This window comes from Anabrus simplex, chromosome 1 (genome assembly GCF_040414725.1).
Source record: "Anabrus simplex isolate iqAnaSimp1 chromosome 1, ASM4041472v1, whole genome shotgun sequence".
In the NCBI taxonomy this organism is placed as follows: Eukaryota; Metazoa; Arthropoda; class Insecta; order Orthoptera; family Tettigoniidae; genus Anabrus; species Anabrus simplex.
Genome location: NC_090265.1, coordinates 1,294,277,480 through 1,294,303,014, shown reverse-complemented (window position 1 = coordinate 1,294,303,014; position 25,535 = coordinate 1,294,277,480). Strand labels below are relative to the sequence as shown.

Below are 25,535 nucleotides of genomic sequence, written 5' to 3'. Positions count from 1 at the left end.
TCTTCTTCAGGTCTTCCGGCTTGCTCAAGGTCCCTGTACGTACCGAAAGTTGCATGCCCTTCCTGACAACACGGGGTTTTATACTCAGTAGCACCAGGAATCAAACCAGGGTCGTGGGTTGATACGCAACAGCTAAGTCGCTACAATACCCTGTCCTCCGATAATAACACTAATTTCACTAGTTTCAGATGGACTTGCCAGAGTGAAACATAAACAATAGGCTGCAGATGTGGAGTTGCCATCGCTACGTTGCTTCATTGCTTAAGGTCTGGCAGTCATTCTATATTATGTATATTATGGCTGATATTTTATATAAATATGCACAGTAAAAACATTAATTTCAATAATATATGTTCCACATTTTCCTCATTATTTTATAATAATCCACTCCGAGCAATTTTACTGGGAAGGAACCTTTGAGATAAAATTGTCGGCGGAGGGAAAAATCCCCCCCACCCCCAATCGCAATTTGGCACCCTGACCAGTGATCTCAGAAAAATAATTTAGCAGGAGATGAGGTTTCATAAATTCTTGATATTATCATGCCTCCTACAGGAACGACGCATGTAGAAGCACTTGTTAAGCTTATCTCTTATTTTACTCCAAAATAAGACTAATACTTTGAGGCTTTGAAGTTCAGAAAAACTGATCAAGGAGAAAATCGATTATGTTGTCTCTTTTTTTTTTTTTTTTACAATCTGCTTTAATTCGCAACTATACATATAGCATAAATCGCTTTGTTCGGTCAGAAATAAAATTCACCACAGATACTGCTTGCTCTGTGAAACTTCAAACTTCCGCAACATTTCATTCTTTGATCGACATTCGTTTGAGAAAAGAAACGACACTGGAGGAGGAAAGGGCTAAGATTAGGAAGGAAGCGATCGTGGCCTTAATTAAGGTACAGCCTCAGCATATGCCTGGTGCAAAAATGGGGAAACCCCGGAAAATCACCTTCAGGGATGCCGACAGTGGGGTTCGAACTTACAATTCTCCCGAATGCAAGCTGATCGCTACGTGACCCAAGCCGCACATCCACTTGCTCGGTGATTATGAATTTCGGGGCGGCTTGTACATGTGAGTTTGGTGATAAGCTCGACTTCGAATTGAGGCTACAATTGCTTGAGAAAACATAAATCTTTCAACACCTGACATTAGATTTTCCAACGCCCTCGCTCGATTTTAGTTTGATTGTGAACTTAAGGTACAGCGCGAAATTCTCCACCTTAGTAAAATACAACCGTCGTTCGGCCAAAGCTAAGTTCCTTGTTGTGGAGGAACGTGGAGAACCATTGCTTGGTTTGGAAGCGACATAAGAGTTCGAGCTTATCAAGGTTTTGTACTCTATTTCATCAAAAAGTATCCAATAGTGTTACCTACCAGTTTTTGAAGGCATTGTTAAGTACATCTGTGGTCAAATTAAACTACACGTATTTCACCAGTTGATGAGATTCATGACAGGGGTAATTTTCACCTCAGACTATGTGGACATGGGAGCTGCGAACACTGCTGTTCTCCATGAACGCCGACAGCTACCAACAGTAGATAATTTGGTCGCTTGAGTTAATGGTTCTGTTGTCCTCTCCAAACTGGGTTGCAAAGACGGGTTTCATCACTTTGAGTTGAAGGAGTGATATCGAAACATCACATCATTTTACACTCATGCTGGGCTATGAAGATTTAAACGGTTATTTTTTGGAATTTATACAGTCCCTGAAAAGTTTCAGGCCTCTGTTTGGCAAGTTACTGCTCCCTTTAAGAATGCAATAACTAATGTATATGTGATGCCATTACAGTGTTTGAAAAAACCCAGGTGGAGCATGATAAAACTCTCGATGAAATCCTAAAGCGATCACCCCAAGCTGGCCTTACCCTTATTATTTATCACACCATTCCTTATCATCCCCTTCCAGGCCGAATAAAGTCGAGAGAGGTATACATTTCGCGGCAGATCAAGCAATGCCAACTGCTCTGACTGGCAAGATCACAGTTGAGCAAACTGCACTGGACCCCAGAACTGATAAAACTAAGAAACCGATTCTTAACAACTCTTGTAAATGGGATAAAACGCATCTTGTAAAACCTCACTTGCATGTTTTCCCAAAAATTTCACTCACTGCTCGGATAATAACAGTTTTTTCTTCGTATATGAGTTTTCCATAGAGAAACCACGTGCTTATCCTATAAATACTGAAACTACCTGCAACTTCTTGGAACCTTTTTTTGTTGCTACTTTGCTTTACGTCGCACCGACACAGATAGGTCTTATGGCGACGATGGGACAGGAAAGGCCTAGGAATGGGAAGGAAGCGGCCGTGGCCTTAATTAAGGTACATTTGCCTGGTGTGAAAATGGGAAACCACGGAAAACCATCTTCAGGGCTGCCGACAGTGGGGTTGGAACCCGATATCTCCCGGATGCGAGGACACAGCTTCCTGGAACCTAGAAACATGTCAAAAGTGCGGAGATTCCTAGGAACCATTGCATATTTTGAATACTTTTACATATCTTCTTCCTAACCTGCCAACAATATCGTTCCCCTTCGCAAGTTAATTAAGAAGTGGGTATCTTGGTCCAAATGAACAAACGGCTCTTAAGCTTTTGAAGTCTAAACCGAGCGAGAATCTTACTAATAAATTATTTGACTCTAAACGTCCCGATGAACTTGTGGTTGATTTGAGCACTATTTTGTCACACTCTAGTGTTTCTTTCCCTGGTGTGGCAGTCTATGCTAGCAAACCACTCGGCGAGTTCAAGAAGAGGTTCTCCCAAATTTAGCGAGAGATTCTAGCGATCTCATCAGGCATTGAACAGTTTAAAATCATAACTGATCATAAATTGTTTTCGGGAATATCGCTCGGCCAGAAGACAACGACACCTCGTCTGGAGACACTCCACCTTATGTTGCAAGACCATGCTTTTTCCTTGGTACATCTTTCTGGAGCTTCTAATCCTTCATATTATTTATCACACCATTCCTTATCATCCCCTTCCAGGCCGAATAAAGTCGAGAGAGGTATACATTTCGCGGAAGATCAAGCAATGCCAACTGCTCTGACTGGCAAGATCACAGTTGAGCAAACTGCACTGGACCCCAGAACTGATAAAACTAAGAAACCGATTCTTAATAACTCTTGTAAATGGGATAAAACGCATCTTGTAAAACCTCACTTGCATGTTTTCCCCAAAATTTCACTCACTCGCTCACGATGTAATCTTGCTGAGAAGAGACAGGATAATTATTTCACGATCTCTTCATAAGACTTCACGCAAGGAGCATTCAGGTGTAGTGCACAGTAAGCAACTTCTGCGATCTCGCTGCTGGTTTTCTATGTTTTATTCTCAAAGTGAGGCTGTAGTTAAAGGGTACTTGACTTGTGAATCTCCAACTCCTGTTCAACAACTTCATCCTATTCAGTCGACTCCATTTCTTATTCGATCTTGGTCCGAACTTTCTGTCGAATTTGCTGACCACTTCCCAGGCAAAAATATGTGCTCGTAGCTTTGGAGCTTTGGACGTGTGCCCCCGTTTCCCTCTGGCTGAGATAATTTCTTCAACTTCAGGTGCTGAAACCTTGAAGGTTTGGAGTACCTGATGTGCTCAAGTCCGATAATGAACCACCGTTCAATGGTTGTGAGAATGCCACATTTCTTCAGCACCGCGGTACAGAAGAAAGACACATTGCACCAACGGGACTTTAAAGCAGTTTTTTAGTGCTTTCGAAAATACAATTTCGGCTGCTGTCCTAGAGGGAAAAACTGAGAAGAAGATCTCGAAATGTATCTACTGAATTATAGAGCAACTACTCATGCTACCAATGGGTTCAGTCCTGATGAATTGCTATTCCGACATCCAATTGCTGTGGGATTTCTACCTTGGGTCGGCTTCTTGTATTTAATAAAAACCGGGTAGCTGCGGATACTAGCCTTGCTATCTGGTCCAGAACGACTTCGTCTTGTTAAGGCAGACTCCAGGCAACTAGTTTACACCTTCCTACGACCCCAAACTCTTACGAAGCTATTTCTCTTAACAGAAACCAAGTAACCGCAAAGAGGGCTGGCCGGCGCAACATTAGTAATTCGTCTTTCTTCAAGAAAATTCCGTAGAAAGGAGTTGGGACATGTGTGGATTCAGAACTTTTTACCTCGCCAAGATAACCCATCTTGCTTTGAAACACGGAGGGGCTCAGATCTCGTAGAAACCGATGAACAACCTCAGTTAACGAGAACCTCAGGACAAACGAGATTTTTCAGATAAGCTTAAAGACTATATCTGTAGCATATACATCAATCTGCTAGAATAAAAAATATATAGAACGTCAAAGTTTACCCCATGGCGTGAAATCAAAAGCCCTACACATGCTAGCTGAGGTATTATTATTATTATTATTATTATTATTATTATTATTATTATTATTATTATTATTATTATTATTATGCGTAAATGCCCTGCTCTTTGGCCGAAAGGTCAGCGTTAGGGCCTTCGGTTCGATGAATTTCGGTTTTGCTTCCCTGCCAGGTCGGGTTTTTTAATAGCGCCCGGTTAATTCTTTTAATTCCTCTTACACGAATACTGGGTATTTGTGTTTGTTCCAATACACTCCTCTTCATATACACACAACACACCACAGTATCAAGCACAAGACAAACACAAAATTGTCAATACATCCCTCCGCATGAGACTGGCGACAGGAAGAGCAACCGGCTGTAAAATAAGGCCAACCCCACATGTGTGACATCGATCGCATCCGTGATCCCACCAGGGTGTAGGAAAGGTGGAAGAAGAAGATTATACGTAAATAAATATTTGTATACCATTTCTTGTGTTCGTGACAAGAACCAATCTGACTATCAAACTAACAATTTCTTTTTTGAACGAAATATCGAATGTTGTAATGTTTTTAAGCTTGAATGATTTTAATTTTTCTCCTAGTATGCCGCGTATCTGGTTAGATACAAGCATTTCACACTAAGGTTGTACTATAAAATTCTTTCATAGTCAGTCTGCAATTAACAGTGTTTAAAATGAAAGAATCCGATGTCAGTGAGCCATGTTAATGAAGTTCTTTCAGGGCATCTAAGAGTCTCGCCTGTCAGAGGGATATTATAAGCATTGAAACTAATTATCTCTCTTTTCCACTTGAAACAAAAATCACATGTCTACGCATTTCAATATAATTTAATCTGGAAACGCCCCTTACTACTACTACTACTCCTTCTCACTCTACTCCTTCTCAATCTTTCATTCCTCCCCTGAAGGAGGAGGCGGGCCTCTTAGACAGTAACGCCGTCTCGCAGGCCGGGAGATTTGTTACGGTGAAGAAGATGTTCGGAGAAAGTTGGTCTATACCGTGGCCTATACTAGGAACTGTCCCGGTATTCGCCTTAGTGCAGGAGAATGGGAAACCACGAACAAATCATTCTCAAGACAGCCGACGGTGGGTACCAGTCGTGAGGACCAGCCCTGTCCCGTCTCCCGAATACAGAGGCGCAGTCACGGTAGAGCCGTGGCCACTCCTCCTCTGCTCGGTTGGCGGTCAGAGTGCAGAGCTGTTGGACCACGGACCAGCCGTGGCCACTTGTGGGCCGACACCCATTCTGCATCTACCGACTGGCTCCTTAGAACTATTACTACTACTACTACTAAAACGTTTTCCTTCCTCCCCTGAAGGGGGAGGCGGGTCTCTCATACCGGGAGATTTGTTACAGTGAAGGAGATGCTCGGAGAAGGTGAAGGGGTTGGTGGCTGTGGCCTGTACTAGGAACTGTCCCGGCATTCACCTTGGTGGAGAAGAATGGAAAACCACAGACAACCATTGTCAGGACAGTCGACGGTTGGGGATAGACGAGAGGTTCAGCCCTGTCCCGTCTCCCGAATGCAGAGGCGTAGAGCCACTGTAGAGCCGTGGTCACCCCTCCTCTGCTCGGTTGGCCGGTCAAAGTGCAGAGCTGTTGGACCACTGACCAGCCGTGGCCACTTATGGGCCGAGACCCACACTACAATTACCGACGACTGCTCCTTACATCTACTTCAAGTAGAAACATCTACGTGACTGCTATTTAAGTACAAGATTAAGAAGAATCTCTACCAAAAATAAAACCACCGAGTATAACCTTTGTAAAATTGTAATCAGAATGCACTTTGTTCTAAAAAGATTTTGCTCTTAAGTCATCTGTTGCATAGTAACGCTTTCGTACTTAGGAACATTTACCTTACACATATCTTACTTGTACCTTTAATAACTGCCTCATTGTCTTGCAACTTACTGCACTCTTACATCACGTAAAGACTTGTCTTATCAAGATAACAAGTCAGTACTAACTAGTTCCAGAGAACAGAACCCCAAACACATATTTTACTGCATGTATTACGATATGTTGTATAATAAAACGTGTTCCCACAGAACATATCATTATGCCATTTTGTTGTTAATTTAATCGCTGTTTCCATCGTGGATGTTAACTGTTGTGATTTTAATCATTCCAGGGACTTGTCTGGCCTGCTATGCACAACATAATAGCAAGATGGATTCCCCCAAATGAGAGAAGCACATTTGTCACAGCTTACACTGGCAAGTACATATCAGGGGTGAGGTATTTACTACTTAAATGTTAAAGTAGCATGTGTTTATTTTGTAGAATTTTTATAAAGAAAATACTTACCTAGTATTTTTCTTCAAGATAATACACTATATTTGAGTATAAAGAGGCCAGGGACGTACTGAACACAAGTACTTTTTTTTAAATTTGCAATAAAAGTTTAAAGCCACTGGTTTTAACGGCAAACACGCTTAGTTCAAGTGCTTCTTGCTCCCCGTACTGATAACCAACGTTCGGATTCTAGAAATTGCTGGATGGATTTTCACCTGAAAAAGTATTTGGGAGTGGTCGTACGGAAAGGGACCTGAAGGGAAAATAATAATCGATTCCCTTTAGGTCCCTTTTCGCGTGACCGCTTACATTTGATGTCAGCATCCACTATTTGACCCCAACCAATTCCGCAAATGAAGCCAGAATGGCTTCAGTGACGCAGAAAAATGATTAAGATAGGGCAGGGATGGCGAACCTTTTCCAACTAGTGTGTCATTTTAAGTCTGGTTTATTGCTATCATCTGTTGAATGTGCCACTCGTTATTTTCCATTAGGGGATATCTACAACCCCCCCCCCGGGACTTCCTTCATAAATTCCCGATTATGTTTCATAATATGTCATTTATTTATTCATTTACCGATTCATTTATTTATTTATACATATATATCTGGTAAATACATTTGATTGCATGTTCCGTGGGGCTGTGCCTCAATTACGGCCACGGCCGTTTCCTTCCCACTTGTACGCCAATTCCATTTTCGCCGCAAGACCTATCTATGTCGGTGCGACGTAAAACAAATTGTAAAAAAAACAGTTATTAGATACAAAATTCAAAAGTACTAATATTGCGAATGGACTTAACTTCCTCCATTAGCTTCATTATCATTCCATGATGTAGTTTGTATGCTCAACAATTAAACTAATTTCTCCCTCATCACATTTCCATAACGAAATGGAAAATTAAAAAAACAGGTATCCTTTTCTGTAAGGTCACATTCTGCTTTCATCAAAACATACAGCATACATGTGGGAGTTATCCAAATTAGCTTTCAACTGCTCCGAAACTTCTTCACTCATTTTTTATATTCTATCCTTGACAGCAGTTCAGCTGGCTGGGATTCCTTATATCTCGTTAATTATTAGTTGTTTGTTAGGGAAGTTGTCAAATGATGTGTCGGACGTCAATAAGAAACTTTCTTTCAACAACTCACCGTCAGAAATCTGTTTCACATGCATGCTGTACTATGCAGTGAGACAGATAGAAACAGCCGCACTGATATTATTCCTTGGCCGAAAAGATGATACAAAAGAATTAGTTTGTTTTGTGCAATGTTCCATATTTTGTTAAACGAACTCTCTTCTTTCTTCATTTGAAATGGAACAAATATTCGAATGATCAGTCCCGAAGTTGCGCTTTACATTAAATGTGGAGGATACAATTGTTTTCGAACACAGGCAACACATCTTTTTATCAGTCCGAATTCCCTTGGCCAGAGTTGTTGAAAAATACGGTCACCACCTTTGTTAAGTTCCTGCTCTTTTCGGCACCGAAAACATGTTTGCGATGTCCGTATACAAAACCACCGGAAAACGACACTATCTCACTTGACTTTCGGACCTATCAGTGTAGCAGTGTTGCCATATTGCACGTCCGAATGGAACTAGTATTTAGATTTTCGATATTTATTTCTTACACGTGAAACTTTGTATGTATTGTCTGCAGTGCAAGACGTATATATAAAATATTATTATGTTAATGCGGTGTGCCACCGAAATCGTGTTCGCATGGCATAGGTTCGTCATCCCTGAGATAGGGCGACCAGACGTCCCTTATTGTATGGGATTGTCCCGTATTTCTCTGAGTCCCGTTGTCCCAGCAAAACATATACGGGACGCATATTGTCACATTTTTCGTGAGGTGTGCCGTATATTTTAAAATACCGTATTTAAACTTTATTTATCACAAAGCTTTGATGTATATTTCTCATTGCATAAAGTAATTACAGTTTGTTTAGTTGGCACTAAATGTAACAAACCAGTGAGACAGACGCATATAAAATATGAAAATGACAACTTATAATCTTGCATAGTGAACATTGTTTTAGCGAGCTCGATAGCTGCAGTCGCTTAAGTGCGGTCAGTATCCAGTATTCGGGAGATAGTGGGTTCGAACCCCACTGTCGGCAGCCCTGAAGATGGTCTTCCGTGGTTTCCCATTTTCACACCAGGCAAATGCTGTCGTTGTAACTTAATTAAGGGCACGGCCGCTTCCTTCCCACTCCTATCCGTTTCCTGTCCCATCGTCGCCATAAGACCTACTGTGTCGTTGCGACGTAAAAAAAAAAAAAAAACATTGATTTGACATGAATATGTCTTATGGCTGGGGGGTCATCAGAAAATCAGTGTAACGCGACAAAATATATGACAGAAGTGACGACACATTAGTTGTTACCGTAGGCCTTGGTCGCCAAAGATGCTCTGTGAAATGGTGCAAATAAATCGTTCGTTATCAATATGTTGAATGATGTGATTTCTTGATGGATACAGTACTGTACTTTTGCATCCATCTCTTGGCACAGGCCAGAGCAAAGTCCCAGTCTCATCCATGGCTGTGACAATATGTAAGCTGCTGGGGTATGGGTGGTGTAGAGTACTGACATTCGGAACATGACCAGTGCGTCTGATGTTTATGAAAGGTGTTGCTCATAGGGTCAGTCTTGCTACAATAGTACTTTCAGGCCCAGTGGGGAAAGCAATGGCAAACTACCTCGCTCCTCACCTTGCCAAGGATGCCTCATTTTGGTGCTACCATTGGTTTTTGCAGTTTCCTTATAACCACATAACCTTCGGTGGTGCTATTTGAGGGTCCAACTGTCCTCTGGGCTGATGACCAAACAGACATCAATATTTGAGTTTAATTTACTGAAAGCCATATTCATGATCATTAGCTTTTCGCAAAGGTAAACGCTTCTTTTCTGCAACACTTTATGTACTGGAATTGTGACGCTTCCATTTTAATAATAATAATAATAATAATAATAATAATAATAATAATAATAATAATAATAATAATAATAATTCATGAATATCTGTGTTATCATAGCCGGTACGGTAAAAATGTATATGACATAAAAGGGCGGAAATTTTGTGTTTGTCTTGTGCTATTTCTCTTAACAGAAACCAAGTAACCGCAAAGAGGGCTGGCCGGCGCAACATTAGTAGTTCGTCTTTCTTCAAGAAAATTCCGTAGAAAGGAGTTGGGACATGGGTGGATTCAGAACTTTTTACCTCGCCAAGATAACCCATCTTGCTTTGAAACACGGAGGGGCTCAGATCTCGTAGAAACCGATGAACAACCTCAGTTAACGAGAACCTCAGGACAAACGAGATTTTTCAGATAACCTTAAAGACTATATCTGTAGCATATACATCAATCTGCTAGAATAAAAAATATATAGAACGTCAAAGTTTACCGCATGGCGTGAAATCAAAAGCTCTACACATGCTAGCTGAGGTATTATTATTATTATTATTATTATTATTATTATTATTATTATTATTATTATTATTATTATTATTATTATTATTATTATGCGTAAATGCCCTGCTCTTTGGCCGATAGGTCAGCGTTAGGGCCTTCGGTTCGATGAATTTCGGTTTTGCTTCCCTGCCAGTTCGGGTTTTTTAATAGCGCCCGGTTAATTCTTTTAATTCCTCTTACACGAATACTGGGTATTTGTGTTTGTTCCAATACACTCCTCTTCATATACACACAATACACCACAGTATCAAGCACAAGACAAACACAAAATTGTCAATACATCCCTCCGCATGAGACTGGCGACAGGAAGAGCAACCGGCTGTAAAATAAGGCCAACCCCACATGTGTGACATCGATCGCATCCGTGATCCCACCAGGGTGTAGGAAAGGTGGAAGAAGAAGATTATACGTAAATAAATATTTGTATACCATTTCTTGTGTTCGTGACAAGAACCAATCTGACTATCAAACTAACAATTTCTTTTTTAACGAAATATCGAATGTTGTAATGTTTTTAAGCTTGAATGATTTTAATTTTTCTCCTAGTATGCCGCGTATCTGGTTAGATACAAGCATTTCACACTAAGGTTGTACTATAAAATTCTTTCATAATCAGTCTGCAATTAACAGTGTTTAAAATGAAAGAATCCGATGTCAGTGAGCCATGTTAATGAAGTTCTTTCAGGGCATCTAAGAGTCTCGCCTCTCAGAGGGATATTATAAGCATTGAAACTAATTATCTCTCTTTTCCACTTGAAACAAAAATCACATGTCTACGCATTTCAATATAATTTAATCTGGAAACGCCCCTTACTACTACTACTACTACTACTCCTTCTCAATCTTTCATTCCTCCCCTGAAGGAGGAGGCGGGCCTCTTAGACAGTAACGCCGTCTTGCAGGCCGGGAGATTTGTTACGGTGAAGAAGATGTTCGGAGAAAGTTGGCCTATACCGTGGCCTATACTAGGAACTGTCCCGGCATTCGCCTTAGTGCAGGAGAACCCTGAAAAGAGCCGTTTATTAAAGAAAGCTTCTTCCACTTCCCTTTTATTAAATTATACATTCATTTTATTCCAAATTAGCAGTGAAGATGGGGTTTCTGCTCTGGCTTGGATAAAAAATTGCCTCCAAATCAGCTAGATTTTTCCACCACCAGTGTACTGAACTGATATTTTCCGACTCATCGGGTACTCCTAGGAAACACACAAGTAAAAGGGCATAGTTTTTACCCTTGGGAGTCGCCATTATCAAATCCCTCCCCGCCGAATGATTTGTTCGTGGTTTCCCATTCTCCGAAAAGGACGAAGAGTGTTCACGGCTCACGGCAGTCTGCGGCTTGGTCATTCCAGCTCTGGAACTTTGGACTGTTAGATCGGCAGCTTAGTCCTGTTCGTTTAAAGTGAGAAAATGTGTGGTTTTCAATTTGATTGAGTATTTCATATGATCGCGCCATTCCTACTGACGTCATTGTAATGTATGTTCATTTCAGTTAGGAAAACCACTAAGACAGTCTTTCTGAGGATGTAAAAAGGCAGGTGGAGAGTGAGTGTCTACCATTATAATAAAAGTTCCCCAATCGGATTGTGACTGATGGTACGCAAGTGGGATCTACCATTACAGTGAAAATTCCCTAACTCAGTCTTCATAATTATGAGAAAAGATGTTTGGTTACTTCCCCGTCGCGTTTCTAGGGTAACGTTAAGAGCTATGCAATTTCATACAGTCTTACTCACAACGTGTACACTACCTAACCTAGAATTCTGTATACAAGGTAGAATTCCGTAGCGAAGCACGGGTACATCAGCTAGTATGTATATAAAATAAGAGTTTTGTCTGTATATTGCTCAGATTTTTTTTAAAAAAATGGCATTTCTGTACCAGTCGTGCCCACAGTAAAAGGAAAAGCACTTTTTACTTTCCCGTAATTTCTGTCTGTCTGTCCGTCTTGTTGAATGAAAATACAGTAGTTGAGTAATCCAAATTATAAAACTTTACCTAAAATAAACATAAAAAATTAATGGGGGTAGCGCAAACCTGCAACCTTATGGAGAAACCGCCCCTGCTCTACTCCTGTTTCATCACCCTCGTTAAACTATAGGCGGTATCTGCCTTCATTATAAAATCAACTTGCTTTCATTCCGGATTACTGGTTCTTTCTACTTGACTAAAAGACACTCGTCTACAACGCTGGCTTCCACTCCGTCGGTGGCCAAAAATTCCTGAAAACGCGTTACATACATAAGTGAAATAACTTACTCTGAGCTGAATATCTTCTCCCCCACGAAATTAAGGGCGCTTAGCCTCGGTCATGAAGAAGCTAACGCCTGAGTTTGTTTGTTCCCTTTTCTTAAAATAAATGTGTGTAATCCAAGGGCAATTACCCTCTACGTTTTCTTTCTTCGCAAAAGGCTACGTTCCATTTCCTCTCAGGGTTCCATTCCGCTTTCCACATCCGTCCTGTAGTTGTCACGAGGTGAGTTGGCCCTGCGGTTAGGGGCACGCAGCTGTATGTTGCGTGCAGCTGTGAGCTCGTATCCGGGAGATAGTGGGTTCGAATCCCACTGTCGGCAGCCCTGGTTTTTCGTAGTTTTCCATTTTCACACCAGGCAAATGGGGCTGTACCTTAACTAAGGCCACGGCTGCTTCCTTCCCATTCCTAGGCGTTTTCTGTCCCATCGTCGCCATAAGACCTATCTGTGTCGGTGCGACGTAAAGCAAATAGCCAAAAAAAAAAAAAAAAAACCACCTGCAGTCGTCATGTTTCCTGACCTGTTGTTTACGTTTTGTGCTGCAACGCTTTTATTGAACCGTAAGTTTTACTTTTGCTGTGTTTAAATTTCGTAAGGTTATTATTATTTTATTTGTGTAATCAAGGCCTCACGGTTACAAACTCATGTGATGAGGATGATATCAGGAAGGGCATCCTGTCATTTAAAAAAAAAAAACTCGCTACGAAGTTTCATCTCACTTCATACTCGAACCTGTAGAGGAACGGGACAAGGGTTTGATATACATATGTAATGAATACGAGTATATTTTTTGAACAAATCACTGTTGACATTGTACCACTGTTGACATTGTACATTTCCAACAAAATTGTATTTCGTAGTGTGTATATCGTTAACTATTCAACACTCGCTGATCGAAGTAAACACTATTCAGAGAGCTTGCTCAGACCAACGCAATGGTAAAAGAATCGCGAAGATATATATAGTGGGTTCGAATTCCACTGTCGGCAGCCATGAAGATGGTTTTCCGTGGTTTCCCATTTTCACACCAGGCAAATGGGGCTGTACCTGAACTAAGGCCACGGTCGCTACCTTCCCATTCCTAGGCCTTTCCTGTTCCATCGTCGCCGTAAGACCTATATATATCCGATCAAACGTTGTACTACGATGAAGTTAGTTATAGTGCGTCGGTAAGTCGATCCCACGACGCCGTTGCGTTACCATCGCATTCAATGCCGTGAAAGAGGGTCACTAAGGCACAACGGTCAAGGAGGATGTAGAGGATCAATCAATCAATCTTGATTTTATGTGCAATACTTGCCTTCCTTATATGTCATACATCTTGGAGGGTACTAATAATATAAAGCCTATTGTGCTGTTATCTTTCCAAGTGCGATGTAAACAGAGTTTCATTTCTCTCATTGAGGACAGACGTTGTCACGCCGAAAATATCCACGGTCATGCAGACAATACAGCCTACCTTATTTTTTCTTTAATATCGTATTTAAACCATGGTACTCTTATAACCATCTCTTTAATTTTACAGGTGGTTCCATTGGAGTGGCTTTCACGTTCTCAGTAGGAGGTCTTATTATTGACTGGCTAGGTTGGGAGGCCATTTTCCACATCACAGGAGTTCTTGGTGTGTTATGGTACATCGCGTGGTACTGCTTAGTGTACGACACACCTGATCAACATCCGAGAATATCAGAAGAGGAACGAACCTACATTGCCAACAGCCTAGGACAGTCCGTCTCTAAGAGAAAGGTACAGTATAAGTTATTTATTTATTTATTTACTTATTTATTTATTTATTTATTTATTTATTTATTTATTTATTTATTTATTTATTTATTTATTTATTTATTTATTTATTTATTTATTTATTTATTCATTTATTTTGCTTCGCATACAAGAGGGCTTATTATGTGCATCAGTTACAGCGCATCTACACTGCTTAACAAGCCTTTCTAAATACTGTGAATTTACTAAATGCCGCCAAAGTCCTCTAATTGTAACTAGCTCTATGGCCTCGTTTAGTTCTATACCTCTTATGTTTAAATCGTTAGAAACTGAGTCTAACCATCGTCATTATGGTCTCTCTCTACCTCCCTTACCCTCCAGGGCCGAGCCCGTCGTTCTCCTAGGTAAACTACTAGGTGTATGCATACATTTTTACCGGGTTTTGTGGTAAAGGAAACACGTAATTTTCAAGGGATTTTTTTTTGTTTATTCAAAATATTGGCCATCGGCTTCTACATACTTCGCCCATCTTTCAGGTAAGTTATAAATACAATGCCAGAAAAATTCTTGTATTTTGCGGCAAACCATTCGTGGAGCCATTTTCCAACTTCCTCGAAATAGCTGAAGTGCTGCTCTGCGAGCGCGTGCCCCATTGATGCGAAGAGGTGATAGCCAGATGGCGACAGGTCGGGGCAGTACGGCGGGTGAGGAAGGATGTCCCATCCAAGCGATTTCAAGGTGTCTCACTGGTTTTGCTGTGTGAGACGGCGCATTGTCGTGTAACAAAGTCACTTGGCTATGTCTTCTGGCCATTTCCGCTCGTCTCTCGATCTATGCGTGATTTAAATTAATCATTTGTTGGCGATAGCGTCGTACATTAACGGTTTGGCCGGGCTTCAAGGGTTCATAATACGTACGAGCCCGTACTGCTTTTCACATTGAAATCACCACGTTTAAATCGTCAAAACCATGTCTCTCAGGTTCTAATCGGTGGAGCGTGTTCACCATATCGTCCCTACTCTGGCAAACTAGCGAATCTGAAAATTGTCAAAACGTTAGAGGAGTTGAAAGAAATTGTGATTACTCATGTCAAATCAATTTTTATATTTATTGATTGGTTTCATGTGTTAGGCATAAAGATCGAGTTGCAGATGTGAGACTTTGTCAGAGGGTAGACAATATTTAACCAATAATCTACACCAAAACTTCAGAAGTACAGATTCCCTAGTTTGTCACTTTCGCTAGTTTGCCAGAGTGGGGAGGATATGTTTCCACACGCAAACGATGACTTTCCACTGCCTTTCTCTTTTGATTAAATAAGAAAAGCAATGCGTGCCTCAAATGTTCTTTTTCAGGCACAAACGCCGACATGATCACTGATTGATCCAATACAGACGCTAGTGTTTGGCGGACTCAACTTGTGTGAGTTGGTAGGTTAATGTCAGACGAACAAACTGACGTATGTGTCAAATTCAGACGCTGCGTACTGTTCACTGGCGCCATCTCTTAGTTTTTTTTACAAGTTGCTTTACGTCGCACCGACACAGATAGGTCTCATGGCGACGATGGGAGAGGAAATGGCTAGGAGTGGAAAGGAAGCAGCCATGGCTTTAATTAAGGCAAGCACCAGCATTTGCCTGGTGCGAATATAGTAACCCACGGAAAACCATCTTTAGGGCTGCTGATAGTGGGGTTCGAACCCACTATCTCCCGAATACTGGATACTGGCCGCACTTAAGTGACTGCAGCTGTCGAGCTCGATCATCTCTTAGTGAAACCTAAAAAGATTTATGCATGCATCTGGTATCCTGCATACAGCTTCATCAGTCGTTCGAGTTCATTCCTATCTTTGCCTTTATCTCCTCATTCCGAGCACCTCCTCGCTATTCTTCCTACCTCTTTGTACCAGCGATCATTCTCGCTACCCTCATGTCTGCAACCTCCAACTTATGAATAAGATATCCTGAGTCCACTCAACCTTCACTGCCGTAAAGCAAAGTTGGTCTGAAAACAATGGAGAACAACAGAAGGAAGAAGTGGAACAGGGAACTGTTGCTGAGAAGTGTGGAAGGAGGAGGAAAGGAAAAGGTAGGAAAGGGAAATGTAGAGTAGAGGATAGGAAGAGTCAGGTGGAACAGGGTCATGGGTGGGAGAAAGGGGAGGAGGAAGTAGCTTCTGCAGCTATCAGTAAAGATAGGGCTGACCAGGAGGGGAGGGGATCAAATGAGGTGGGTAGGGTTGAGGCTTTGGTCATGCGGCATTCCATTGTTAGACATGTGGGGAAAGTGTGTGGAGGAAAGGGAACCAGGGTAGAGTGTTATCCAGGATTTAGGTTGAGACATTTGTTGAGGAAAGTTGACGAGAAGGAGGAGGGGAAAGAGAAGGTGGTAATGTTTCACGTTGGTACCAACAACGTAAGGCAAGCTGGTATAAATACCAACATAGTTGGGGATGTGTGGGATCTGGTAAATGCAACACGGGCAAAGTTTAAGGAAGCGGAGATTGTTATCAGTTGAATACTGTGTAGGAGGGATACTGACTGGAGGGTGATTGAGGATTTAAATGAGACTATAGAGTGGGTATGTGGGAAACTGAGAGTGAGATTTCTAGATCCTAATGGGTGGGTAGGATATACGAATCTGCGCTCTGATGGCCTTCACGTAACCTGCAAAGGTACGTATAAGTTAGGAAATTTATTTGGAAGTATTATAGGGAGGTACATTCAAAGAAACAGGGTGGTCTAGGGAACGGTGATAAGGGTACAGGGATCTGGAAGCCAAATAGGGATGGCAAAAATGTCAGTGTTGAACTGTAGAAGTATTGTAAAGACAAGAATAGAATTAAGTAATTTAATAGGTATGTACTTACCAGATATTGTAATAAGAGTTGAATCATGGTTGAGAAATGATGTAATGGATGCAGAAATTTTCTCACGGAACTGGAGTGTTTATTGTAGAGACATGATAGGATTGATAGGACAGGGAGTGTCCATTCTGGTGAAAGAAGAATTTGTAAGCTACGAAAAAGTTAAAGATGACAAACATGAAATTCTAGGTGTAAGACACATTTCTAAAGATAATAGGCAACTTGATGTCTTTGGAGTGTACAGACCGGGAAAAGGTAGCGCTGACGCTGATTCAGAATTATTTGATAAGATAATCAGCTATATGGGAAACGACATGGAAAGGAATGTGATTGTAGCAGGAGATCTGAATTTACCAAATGTTAATTGGGAAGGTAATGCGAACGACAGGAAGCATAACCAACAAATAGCAAATAAGTTTATATGGGAAGGACAGCTGATTCAGAAAGTGATGTAGCCAACTAGAGGGAAGAATATCCTGGACGTGGTGCTGGTAAAACCAGATGAGCTCTATAGAGAAACCGAAGTAATAGATGGCATTAGTGATCGTGAAGCTGTTTTTGCCGTAGTTAAAAATAAATGTGATAGAAAGGAAGGTCTTAAAAGTAAGACTATAGGCAGTACCATATGGCTAAAAAAGCAGGCATGAGGGAGTTTTAAAAAGTAACTATGATTGGTGGAAAAATTTAAATAAAAACGTAATCAGACTCTGGGATTGGTTTAAAGCAATTGTTGAGGAATGTGAAAACAGTTTTGTACCTTTAAAGGTGGTAAGGAATGGTAAAGCCCAATCTTATTATAATAGAGAAATAAAGAGACTAAGAAGGAGATACAGACTGGAAAGAAACAGACTTAGAAATGGCTATGGAAGTAACAAGAAATTGAAGGAACTACCTACGAAACTTAATTTAGCAAAGAAGTCGGCTATGGATAACATGATGGCAAGCATAATTGGCAGTCGTACACATTTTAGTGAAAATGGAAGGGTACGTAATTTACTTAAAGCAGAAACCGTTTCCAAGGAGGATATTCCAGGAATCATTAATGAACAAAGGAGTGTGTATGTGAGGATCTTCAAAAGGCAGAAGTATTCAGTCAGCAGTATGTAAAGATTGTTGGTTACAAGGATAATTTCCAGATAGAGGAGGTTACTAATGCTGAAGAAGTATTCAAATTTGCATATGATAACAATGACATCTACAATGAGATACAACGGTTGAAAACTAGAAAGGCGGCTGGAATTGATAAGATTATACGGATATACTAAAGACAATGGGTTGGGATATAGTACCATATCTGAAGTACTTATTTGATTATTGTTTGCTTGAAGGAGCTATACCAAATGAATGGAGAGTTGCTATAATACCCCTTGTGTATAAAGGAAAGGGTGATATACATAAAGCTGACAATGACAGGCCAGTAAGTTTGACATGCATTGCATGTAAGCTTTGGGAAGGCATTGTTTGGGATTATATTAGGCATGTTTGCGAAGGCAGTTCGTGTTTAGGAAAGGTTATTCCACTGAAGCTCAACTTGTAGGATTCCAGCAAGATATAGCAGATATCTTGGATTCAGGAGGTCGTGATTGACCTATCTAAGGCATATGATAGGGTGGATCATGGGAGACTACTGGCAAAAATGAGTGCAATTGGACTAGACAAAAGAGTGACTGAATGGGTTGATATATTTCTAGAAAATATATCTCAGAGAATTAGAGTAGGTGAAGCTTTATCTGACCCTGCGATAATTAAGAGGGGAATTATTCAAGGCAGTATTATTGGACCTTTATGTTTTCTTATATATATATATATGTAAATGATATGAGTAAAGAAGTGGAATCAGAGATAAGGCTTTTTGCAGATGATGTTATTCTGTATAGAGTGATAAATAAGTTACAAGATTGTGAGCAACTGCAACGTGACCTCGAAAATGTTGTGAGATGGACAGCAGGCAATGGTATAATGAAAAACTGGGTTAAACGTCAGGTTGAGAGTTTCACAAATAGGAAAAGTCCTCTCAGATTTAATTACTGCGTTCACGGGGTGAAAGTACCTTATGGGATCACTGTGAGTATCTAGGTGTTAATATAAGGACAGGTCTTCATTGGGGTAATCACATAAATAGGATTATAAATAAAGGGTACAGATCTCTGCGCATGGTTATGAGGGTGTTTAGGGGTTGTAGTAAAGATGTAAAGGAGTGGGCATATAAATTTCTGGCAAGACACCAACTACAGTATTGTTCCAGTGTATGGTACCGTCACCAGGATTACTTGAGTTAAGAACTGAAAAGAAAAACCGAAGAAAAGCAGCTCGATTTGTTCTGGGCGATTTCCGACAAAAGAGGAGCGTAACAAAAATGTTGCAAAGTTAGTGCTGAGAAGACTTGAGAGAAAGAAGACGGGCTGCTCAACTAAGTGGATGTTCCGAGCTGTCAGCGGAGAGATGGCGTGGAATGGCATTAGTAGACGAATAAGTTTGAGTGGTGTCTTTAAAAGTAGGAATGATTACAATATGAAGATAAAGTTGGAATTCAAGAGGACAAATTGGGGAAAATATTTGTTTATAGGAAGGGGAGTTAAGGATTGAAATAACTTATAAAGGGAGATTATCAATAAATAACCAATTTCTTTGAAATTATTTAAGAAAAGGCTAGGAAAACAACAGATAGGGAATCTGCCACCTGGGCGACTGTCCTTACTTTCCTCTGCTTCTGTTAGATATTTAAAATTTTTATATTTTATCTTTCCAATTCTTTCTTGGAATCTTCGTCTGATATCTCCAATTTTCATGTAAAGTTCCCTCGTCTTACCCATTATGTTGTTTTACTCCGCTTCCTTGTACTGTTCGTTCAAAAAGGCGTTATTTATTTCTTCTAGATAGTTTCTGAAAATCTGCATTAAATTTAGGCACCTCCAATATTTCCCTTTGTTTTCGCTTTCCTTTTCTTTAATTTCTTAATGACCTTCAAATTCTTCCAACCCTGCTGTAGCCGTAATTCATTTCGTTGTCCAGGCTATCAACTAGAAATCCTTCCAAAGCTGTGTGAGAGTTAATTGCATATTTGTATCATTTCAGCCTAGGACACCATGGAGACAAATCATGACATCAGCTGTTCTCTGGATCACCATTTTAGTGCACTGGAGCAGCAATCTGGGAATATTTACTCTAATGACACAATCTCCTACGTATTTCAAGTACATCCATGGATGGAACATCAAAATGGTAAGAATATTTCTCTCTTATGAAGCAAAATCTTAGTCCCTGTAAGCCTCAATAGAACTCACCCTAAATCCTCACAGATCTGCCATCAGGTTGACCAACATCATGTTGATATTGGTACAAGTGATCTCAAATCTCAGGTTGTTTTCCACCAATCGACCGTTTGTTCAAGGAAGCTAGAAGCTTGGTTCTCCAGACCAGGAGTTTGCTACGCGTTTCGAGGTGTGTAGCTGTTAGCTTGCATTCATGAGATGGTGGGTTCTAGCCTCAATGTTGAGAAGCCTGAAGATGGTTTCCCATAGTTTCCCATTTTCACGCCCGGTAAATAATAAAAGCCATGGTCGCTTCCTTCCTAATCTAGCTCTATCCTGTTGTCGCTATAAGACTTGTCTGTGTCGGTGCAACGTAAAACATTAAACAAAAAGCAAAAACCACCTTCAAAAAGAAAGCCACTCTAAAGTAAAAATAATGTTCCTGAAACGCTCATGGGTATCAATAGATGTAATAATAGTAATTACTACTCAGTTATTTGGTTGTTGAGCCATCAATTTAATGTGCAAAATGTTATGTGACCACCATACTAACATCCTTGAAGTCCTTTAGAAGTGTACTGTTACGCTACGTGTTGTGATAAACACATATTTAGTTCAGGAGATCAATATTTTACTTCTATTAAGATCGTATCTATTTAATATTTAATGTTGAGCGGACCTGCTAAGAACTCTCAGTGGACTAAGCTTAATTCAAATCATTGAAAGTGTTCAGCGACAAGGCGCAGAGTAATTCATTCCGCGTACATACACACACGTACAGACGAATGTTGGACAATCTCATACCTCTACTTTTCATTGTTTCCAAATTATTATGAAATCTGGATAGAAACAGTGAATACAACAGGTGGATCATTTCAACTATTGTACGTAGGATGTGCATTCCCTCAGGATGATAGTAAAATCGAATGGCGCTGTAGCAAAGCCCGCAGTTGTTGTCAACGTTGTATGTATGTTCAGTCCTCAGCCCTAAGGCTAGTTGGATCCTCAACAGCTCTGCCATCAGCTGTCATAGATGGCTTAGGCATCACTGAAGAGGCGTACTAGGGAAATGAGGAGTGAGGTAGTTTCCCGTTGCTTTCCTCACCGAGCCAGAAGTTGCCATTACATATCAGTCTGCCAAGCCCACTGAAATGTATGCACCGACAGACCCTATGAGCAACGTTTTCACACCATTCATAGCAGGGACTGGCTGCAGAAGGATTGGCATTACTAGCATCGCTCATACCACAGTCACTTTCATATTGTCAAAGCCAAGGATAAGACAGAGACAGATCTATGAAAGTAACAAAATTGCTCTAGCCTATACCAGAAGACATAGTGCACTGTAAACACTAGGTCCTGCCAGTAAAGGCATTTGTCAACGTTATGCAGTGAGAAAGAAGTTGCTCAGTTTTCAGACTGACTTTGCTATGCAGGAGTGAAAGCTACATGTTCTCATGATATCTTATTCAGAAGTAGGAAGTAATAGACAAGAAAGTAACGGGAATGATTGATGGTACAAACAGTTTGCAACAATGACGGGATGATACTCGAATAAGGAGATAAAGGTTCGTTAGAAAAGAACTCGATTGATGAACTTGCCTTTGGTTTCGGCAGTAGGAGTCACATGAGAAGTATAGAGGAGGATAGGTTACTTAGGATAATAATTGATTCGACTTTAGGGGGTAAGGGAAATATAAGGAGATCAAGGTGACGATGGTTAAACTCAGTTTGTTAATAATAATGCTATTTGCTTTACGTTCCACTAACCACTTTTATGATTTTCGGAAACGCCGAGGTGCCAGAATTTTGTTTCACAGGAGTTCTTTTTACATGCCAGTAAATCTACCGACACGAGGCTGACGTATTTGAGCACCTTCAAATGCCACCGGACTGAGCCAAGATCGAACCTGCCAAGTTGGAGTCAGAAGGCCAAGCCTCAACCGTCTGAGCCACTCAGCCCAGCAAACTCAGTTTGTAATGATTTAGAGGTAAGAGGCGTGGAACTAAATGAGGCAACAAAGCCGTACACTGAGGATTGTGAAAAAGGTTACTTAATCCACATAGGCTTGCAGACGGCACGCTGAAATGTATAACATAATTGTATACAGCGAAAACATGTCTTGATTTAAAAAAAACAGCATTAAGAGATGTCGATATCGTGATCATACCCAAGGGATCTCTGGCAGAGGTGGATCCAGGATTCCCTAAAGGGAGGAGCTAACTTTAAAAAAATGTCATACCACAAAGCAAAAACTAGTACCGGTAATTGGGACATTTTACTTGCGTACCTTAGTGATGAAAGTTCCCCGTTTATTTTAAGTAAATTGCTACATTATAGTAAACGCTAGTTAAGGTAATTTATATTTATTTCACCACAACATTTTCAAACAATGATGTTTAAAGTACTGCATCACCGAGCTCCATAGCTGCAGTCGCTTAAGTGTGGCCAGTATCCAGTCGGCAGCCCTGAAGGTGGTTTTCCGCGGTTTCCCATTTTCACACCAGGCAAATGCTGGGGCTGTACCTTAATTAAGGCCACGGCCGCTTCCTTCCCATTCCTAGACCTTTCCTATCCCATCGTCGCCATAAGACCTATCTGTGTCGGTGCGACGTAAAGCAAAATGCAAAAAAAAAAAAAAAAAAAAAAAAAAAATTACCGCATCGATTTTCTTCTTCTTCTTTTAATCTGTTCACCCTCCAGGGTTGCTTTTTCTCTCGGACTCAGCGAGGGATCTCACATCTACCGCCTCAAGGGCAGTGTCCTGGAGAGTTGAGACATTGGGTCGGGGTATATAACTGGGAGAAGGGCCAGTACCTCGCCCAGGCGAGGCCTGCTAAGCTGAACAGGGCCCTTGTGCGGGGATGGGAAGATTGGAAGGGATAGACAAGGAAGAGGGAAGGAAGTGGTCGTGGCCTTAAGTTGGGTACTATCCCGTCATTTGCCAGGAGGAGAAGTGGGAAACCACGGAAAACCACTTCCAGGATGGCTGAGGTGAGAATCGAACCCACCTCTACACATTTGACCTCCCTAGGCTGAGTGGACCCCGTTCCAGCCCTCGTATCACTTTTCAAATTTCGTGGCAGAGCCGGGTATCGAACCCGGGCCTCCGGGGGTGGCAGCTAATCACGCTGACCACTACACCACAGAGGCGGACTACATCAATTTTACTATGTACAATTACGTATTAGCAGTTCACATCCATCAAAATTTGACCAGTTAGAAATAACAAGTCTTCGTGGATTTTACTCGAGACATTTTTCTGCATTTATCGGCCTTTCCTTATGGATGTTTGCTAATGCAAGGTCATTAAGCCGGTTCTTTCCCATTGTACTTGCAGGTTGCTAGCTTACGTAGGGCCGAGAAACTTCTCCGTGTAGTGGCAGGGTGGCAAGTATTTGTAGCAATGATCTAATATTGAGAAAGAAGTCTTCATTACGTAGAGTTAACAATGCACATTTTTGGCCTTCTATTTCCTTCTGGACGAGACGTCCAATTATCTCTCCATGGTGGTATTTCTGCTCTTAATTCAGCGCTTGTTGCTCTGCTGCTTTAACACTTTCGTCTACTGAAAAAAGAAAAATTACTGGGAATAACCCCTTCTAAAGTGGACACTGTTCACAGTATCACAAAGTCTTATTAAGGGGTCGACAAAAGGCAAGAATAGCCTACTACCTTCCTGAAATAATCCTCACAATCAGGATCCTTAGTTGACACATTCGTTCTTTGAGTTTATCTGCCACAAATACTACGCATGCAACCCATCCATCTCGCACGTACTATAACGGGGTGCCATCCCTGCACTCTCCGTGACTCAGTCTTACTCTGCCTACATCCCACGAGCTGATAATTCCATTTTCCAGTACCTGGACACTAACATGTCTTTCTTCCCATTAAAACAGTCATGTCACTTGCTGCAATAAAAATGCCTTCACACTTTTCATCGGTATTCTTTCTCATATATTCAACTTTCCTATTACAGTGCCAATGTAAGACAATGCAGATGATAAATATGGTGTAGAATCTTGAAAGAACTTACTTAGTTTCACGGTGTGGGCCTAAAAGTGAACCCCTGTTTCCAAACCAATGCTAAATTCACTTCTTCTCAAAGCCGCGTCTAAAGTAACAGCTTTATTTAACGTCCCACTATCTGGATTTTCTTGTATTTGTTCAAGAAGCGTTTCGACATTAGTTCCTGAAATACAATGAAGATATCATGTCTTTCTTTCCAATGAGTAGGACAAAATACTTTTTACTTGGTCTTGTTTGACTCACTGATATCAGGTTAGCTAATAACACTCTTTGAAGAGCAGAAGCAGAGGCAAACGTTGTCACTGATGGGATAATCCCTAATAATGTTATTTTCTTTACGTCCCACTAACTACCTTTACGGTTTTCGGAGACTCCGAGATGCCGGAATTTAGTCCCGCAGGAGTTCTTTGACATGCCAGTAAATCTACAAATACGAGGCTGACGTATTTGAGTACCTTTAAATACCACCAGATTGAGCCAGGATCGAAACTGCCAAGTTGGGGTCACAAGGCCAGCGCTTCAACCGCCTGAGCCACTCAGCCCGGCAAAGAGAAAAAGAGGGAGAGAGAGAATCCCTAACATATTCTTAATTCGCCTAATATCACAGCTACCGAGCTCGATAGCTGCAGTCGCCTAAGTGCGGCCAGTATCCAGTATTCGGGAGATAGTAGGTTCGAACCCCACTGTCGGCAGCCCTGAAAATGGTTTTCCGTGGTTTCCCATTTTCACACCAGGCAAATGCTGGGGCTGTACCTTAATAAAGGCCACGGCCGCTTCCTTCCCACTCCTAGCCCTTTCCCGTCCCATCGTCGCCGTAAGACCTATCTGTGTCGGTGCGACGTAAAACAACTAGCAAAAAAAAAAATCACAGCTTTTTGTAATACACATGTTTAGTTGATGACTGATGTTCATTTAAAACCAGTGTTTCAGTTCCAATAAATTTACCTGACGTTTTTGATCTGACGTCAAACCCCTGAGTCCGAAAATCTTGTTTTAACTTATAAATATAATTAGTGTATGTGTGTGTGCCGGGGGAGCGGGTGCTAAAGCCCCCATTACCCCCTCCCTGAATCCGCCTCTGATTCCTAGTATTCTCACCGAGGGTGTTGGTCGTGCGGTTAGGTTCGCGCACCTGTGAGCTTGCATTCGGAAGATAGTGGGTTCGAACCCCACTGTCGGCAGCCCTGAAGATGGTTTCTCATTTTCACATCAGGCTGTACCTGAATTAAGGCCACGGCTGCTTCCTTCTCACTCCTCTAGTCCTTTGTTATCCTATCGTC

The 25,535-nt window shown here is 41.2% G+C and overlaps 1 protein-coding gene across 2 annotated transcripts in view; it reads left to right on the top strand.

Moving 5' to 3' along the window:
• Positions 1 to 25,535, top strand: part of LOC136858273 (sialin) — a 252,861-nt gene that overhangs the window by 80,312 nt on the left and 147,014 nt on the right. For both annotated transcript variants that reach the window (XM_067137681.2, XM_067137682.2), the window contains exons 4-6: positions 6,488 to 6,572; positions 13,910 to 14,130; positions 20,047 to 20,193. In XM_067137681.2, coding sequence (XP_066993782.1) covers positions 6,488 to 6,572; positions 13,910 to 14,130; positions 20,047 to 20,193 — 453 coding nt within the window. The remainder of the gene's footprint in view (positions 1 to 6,487; positions 6,573 to 13,909; positions 14,131 to 20,046; positions 20,194 to 25,535) is intronic.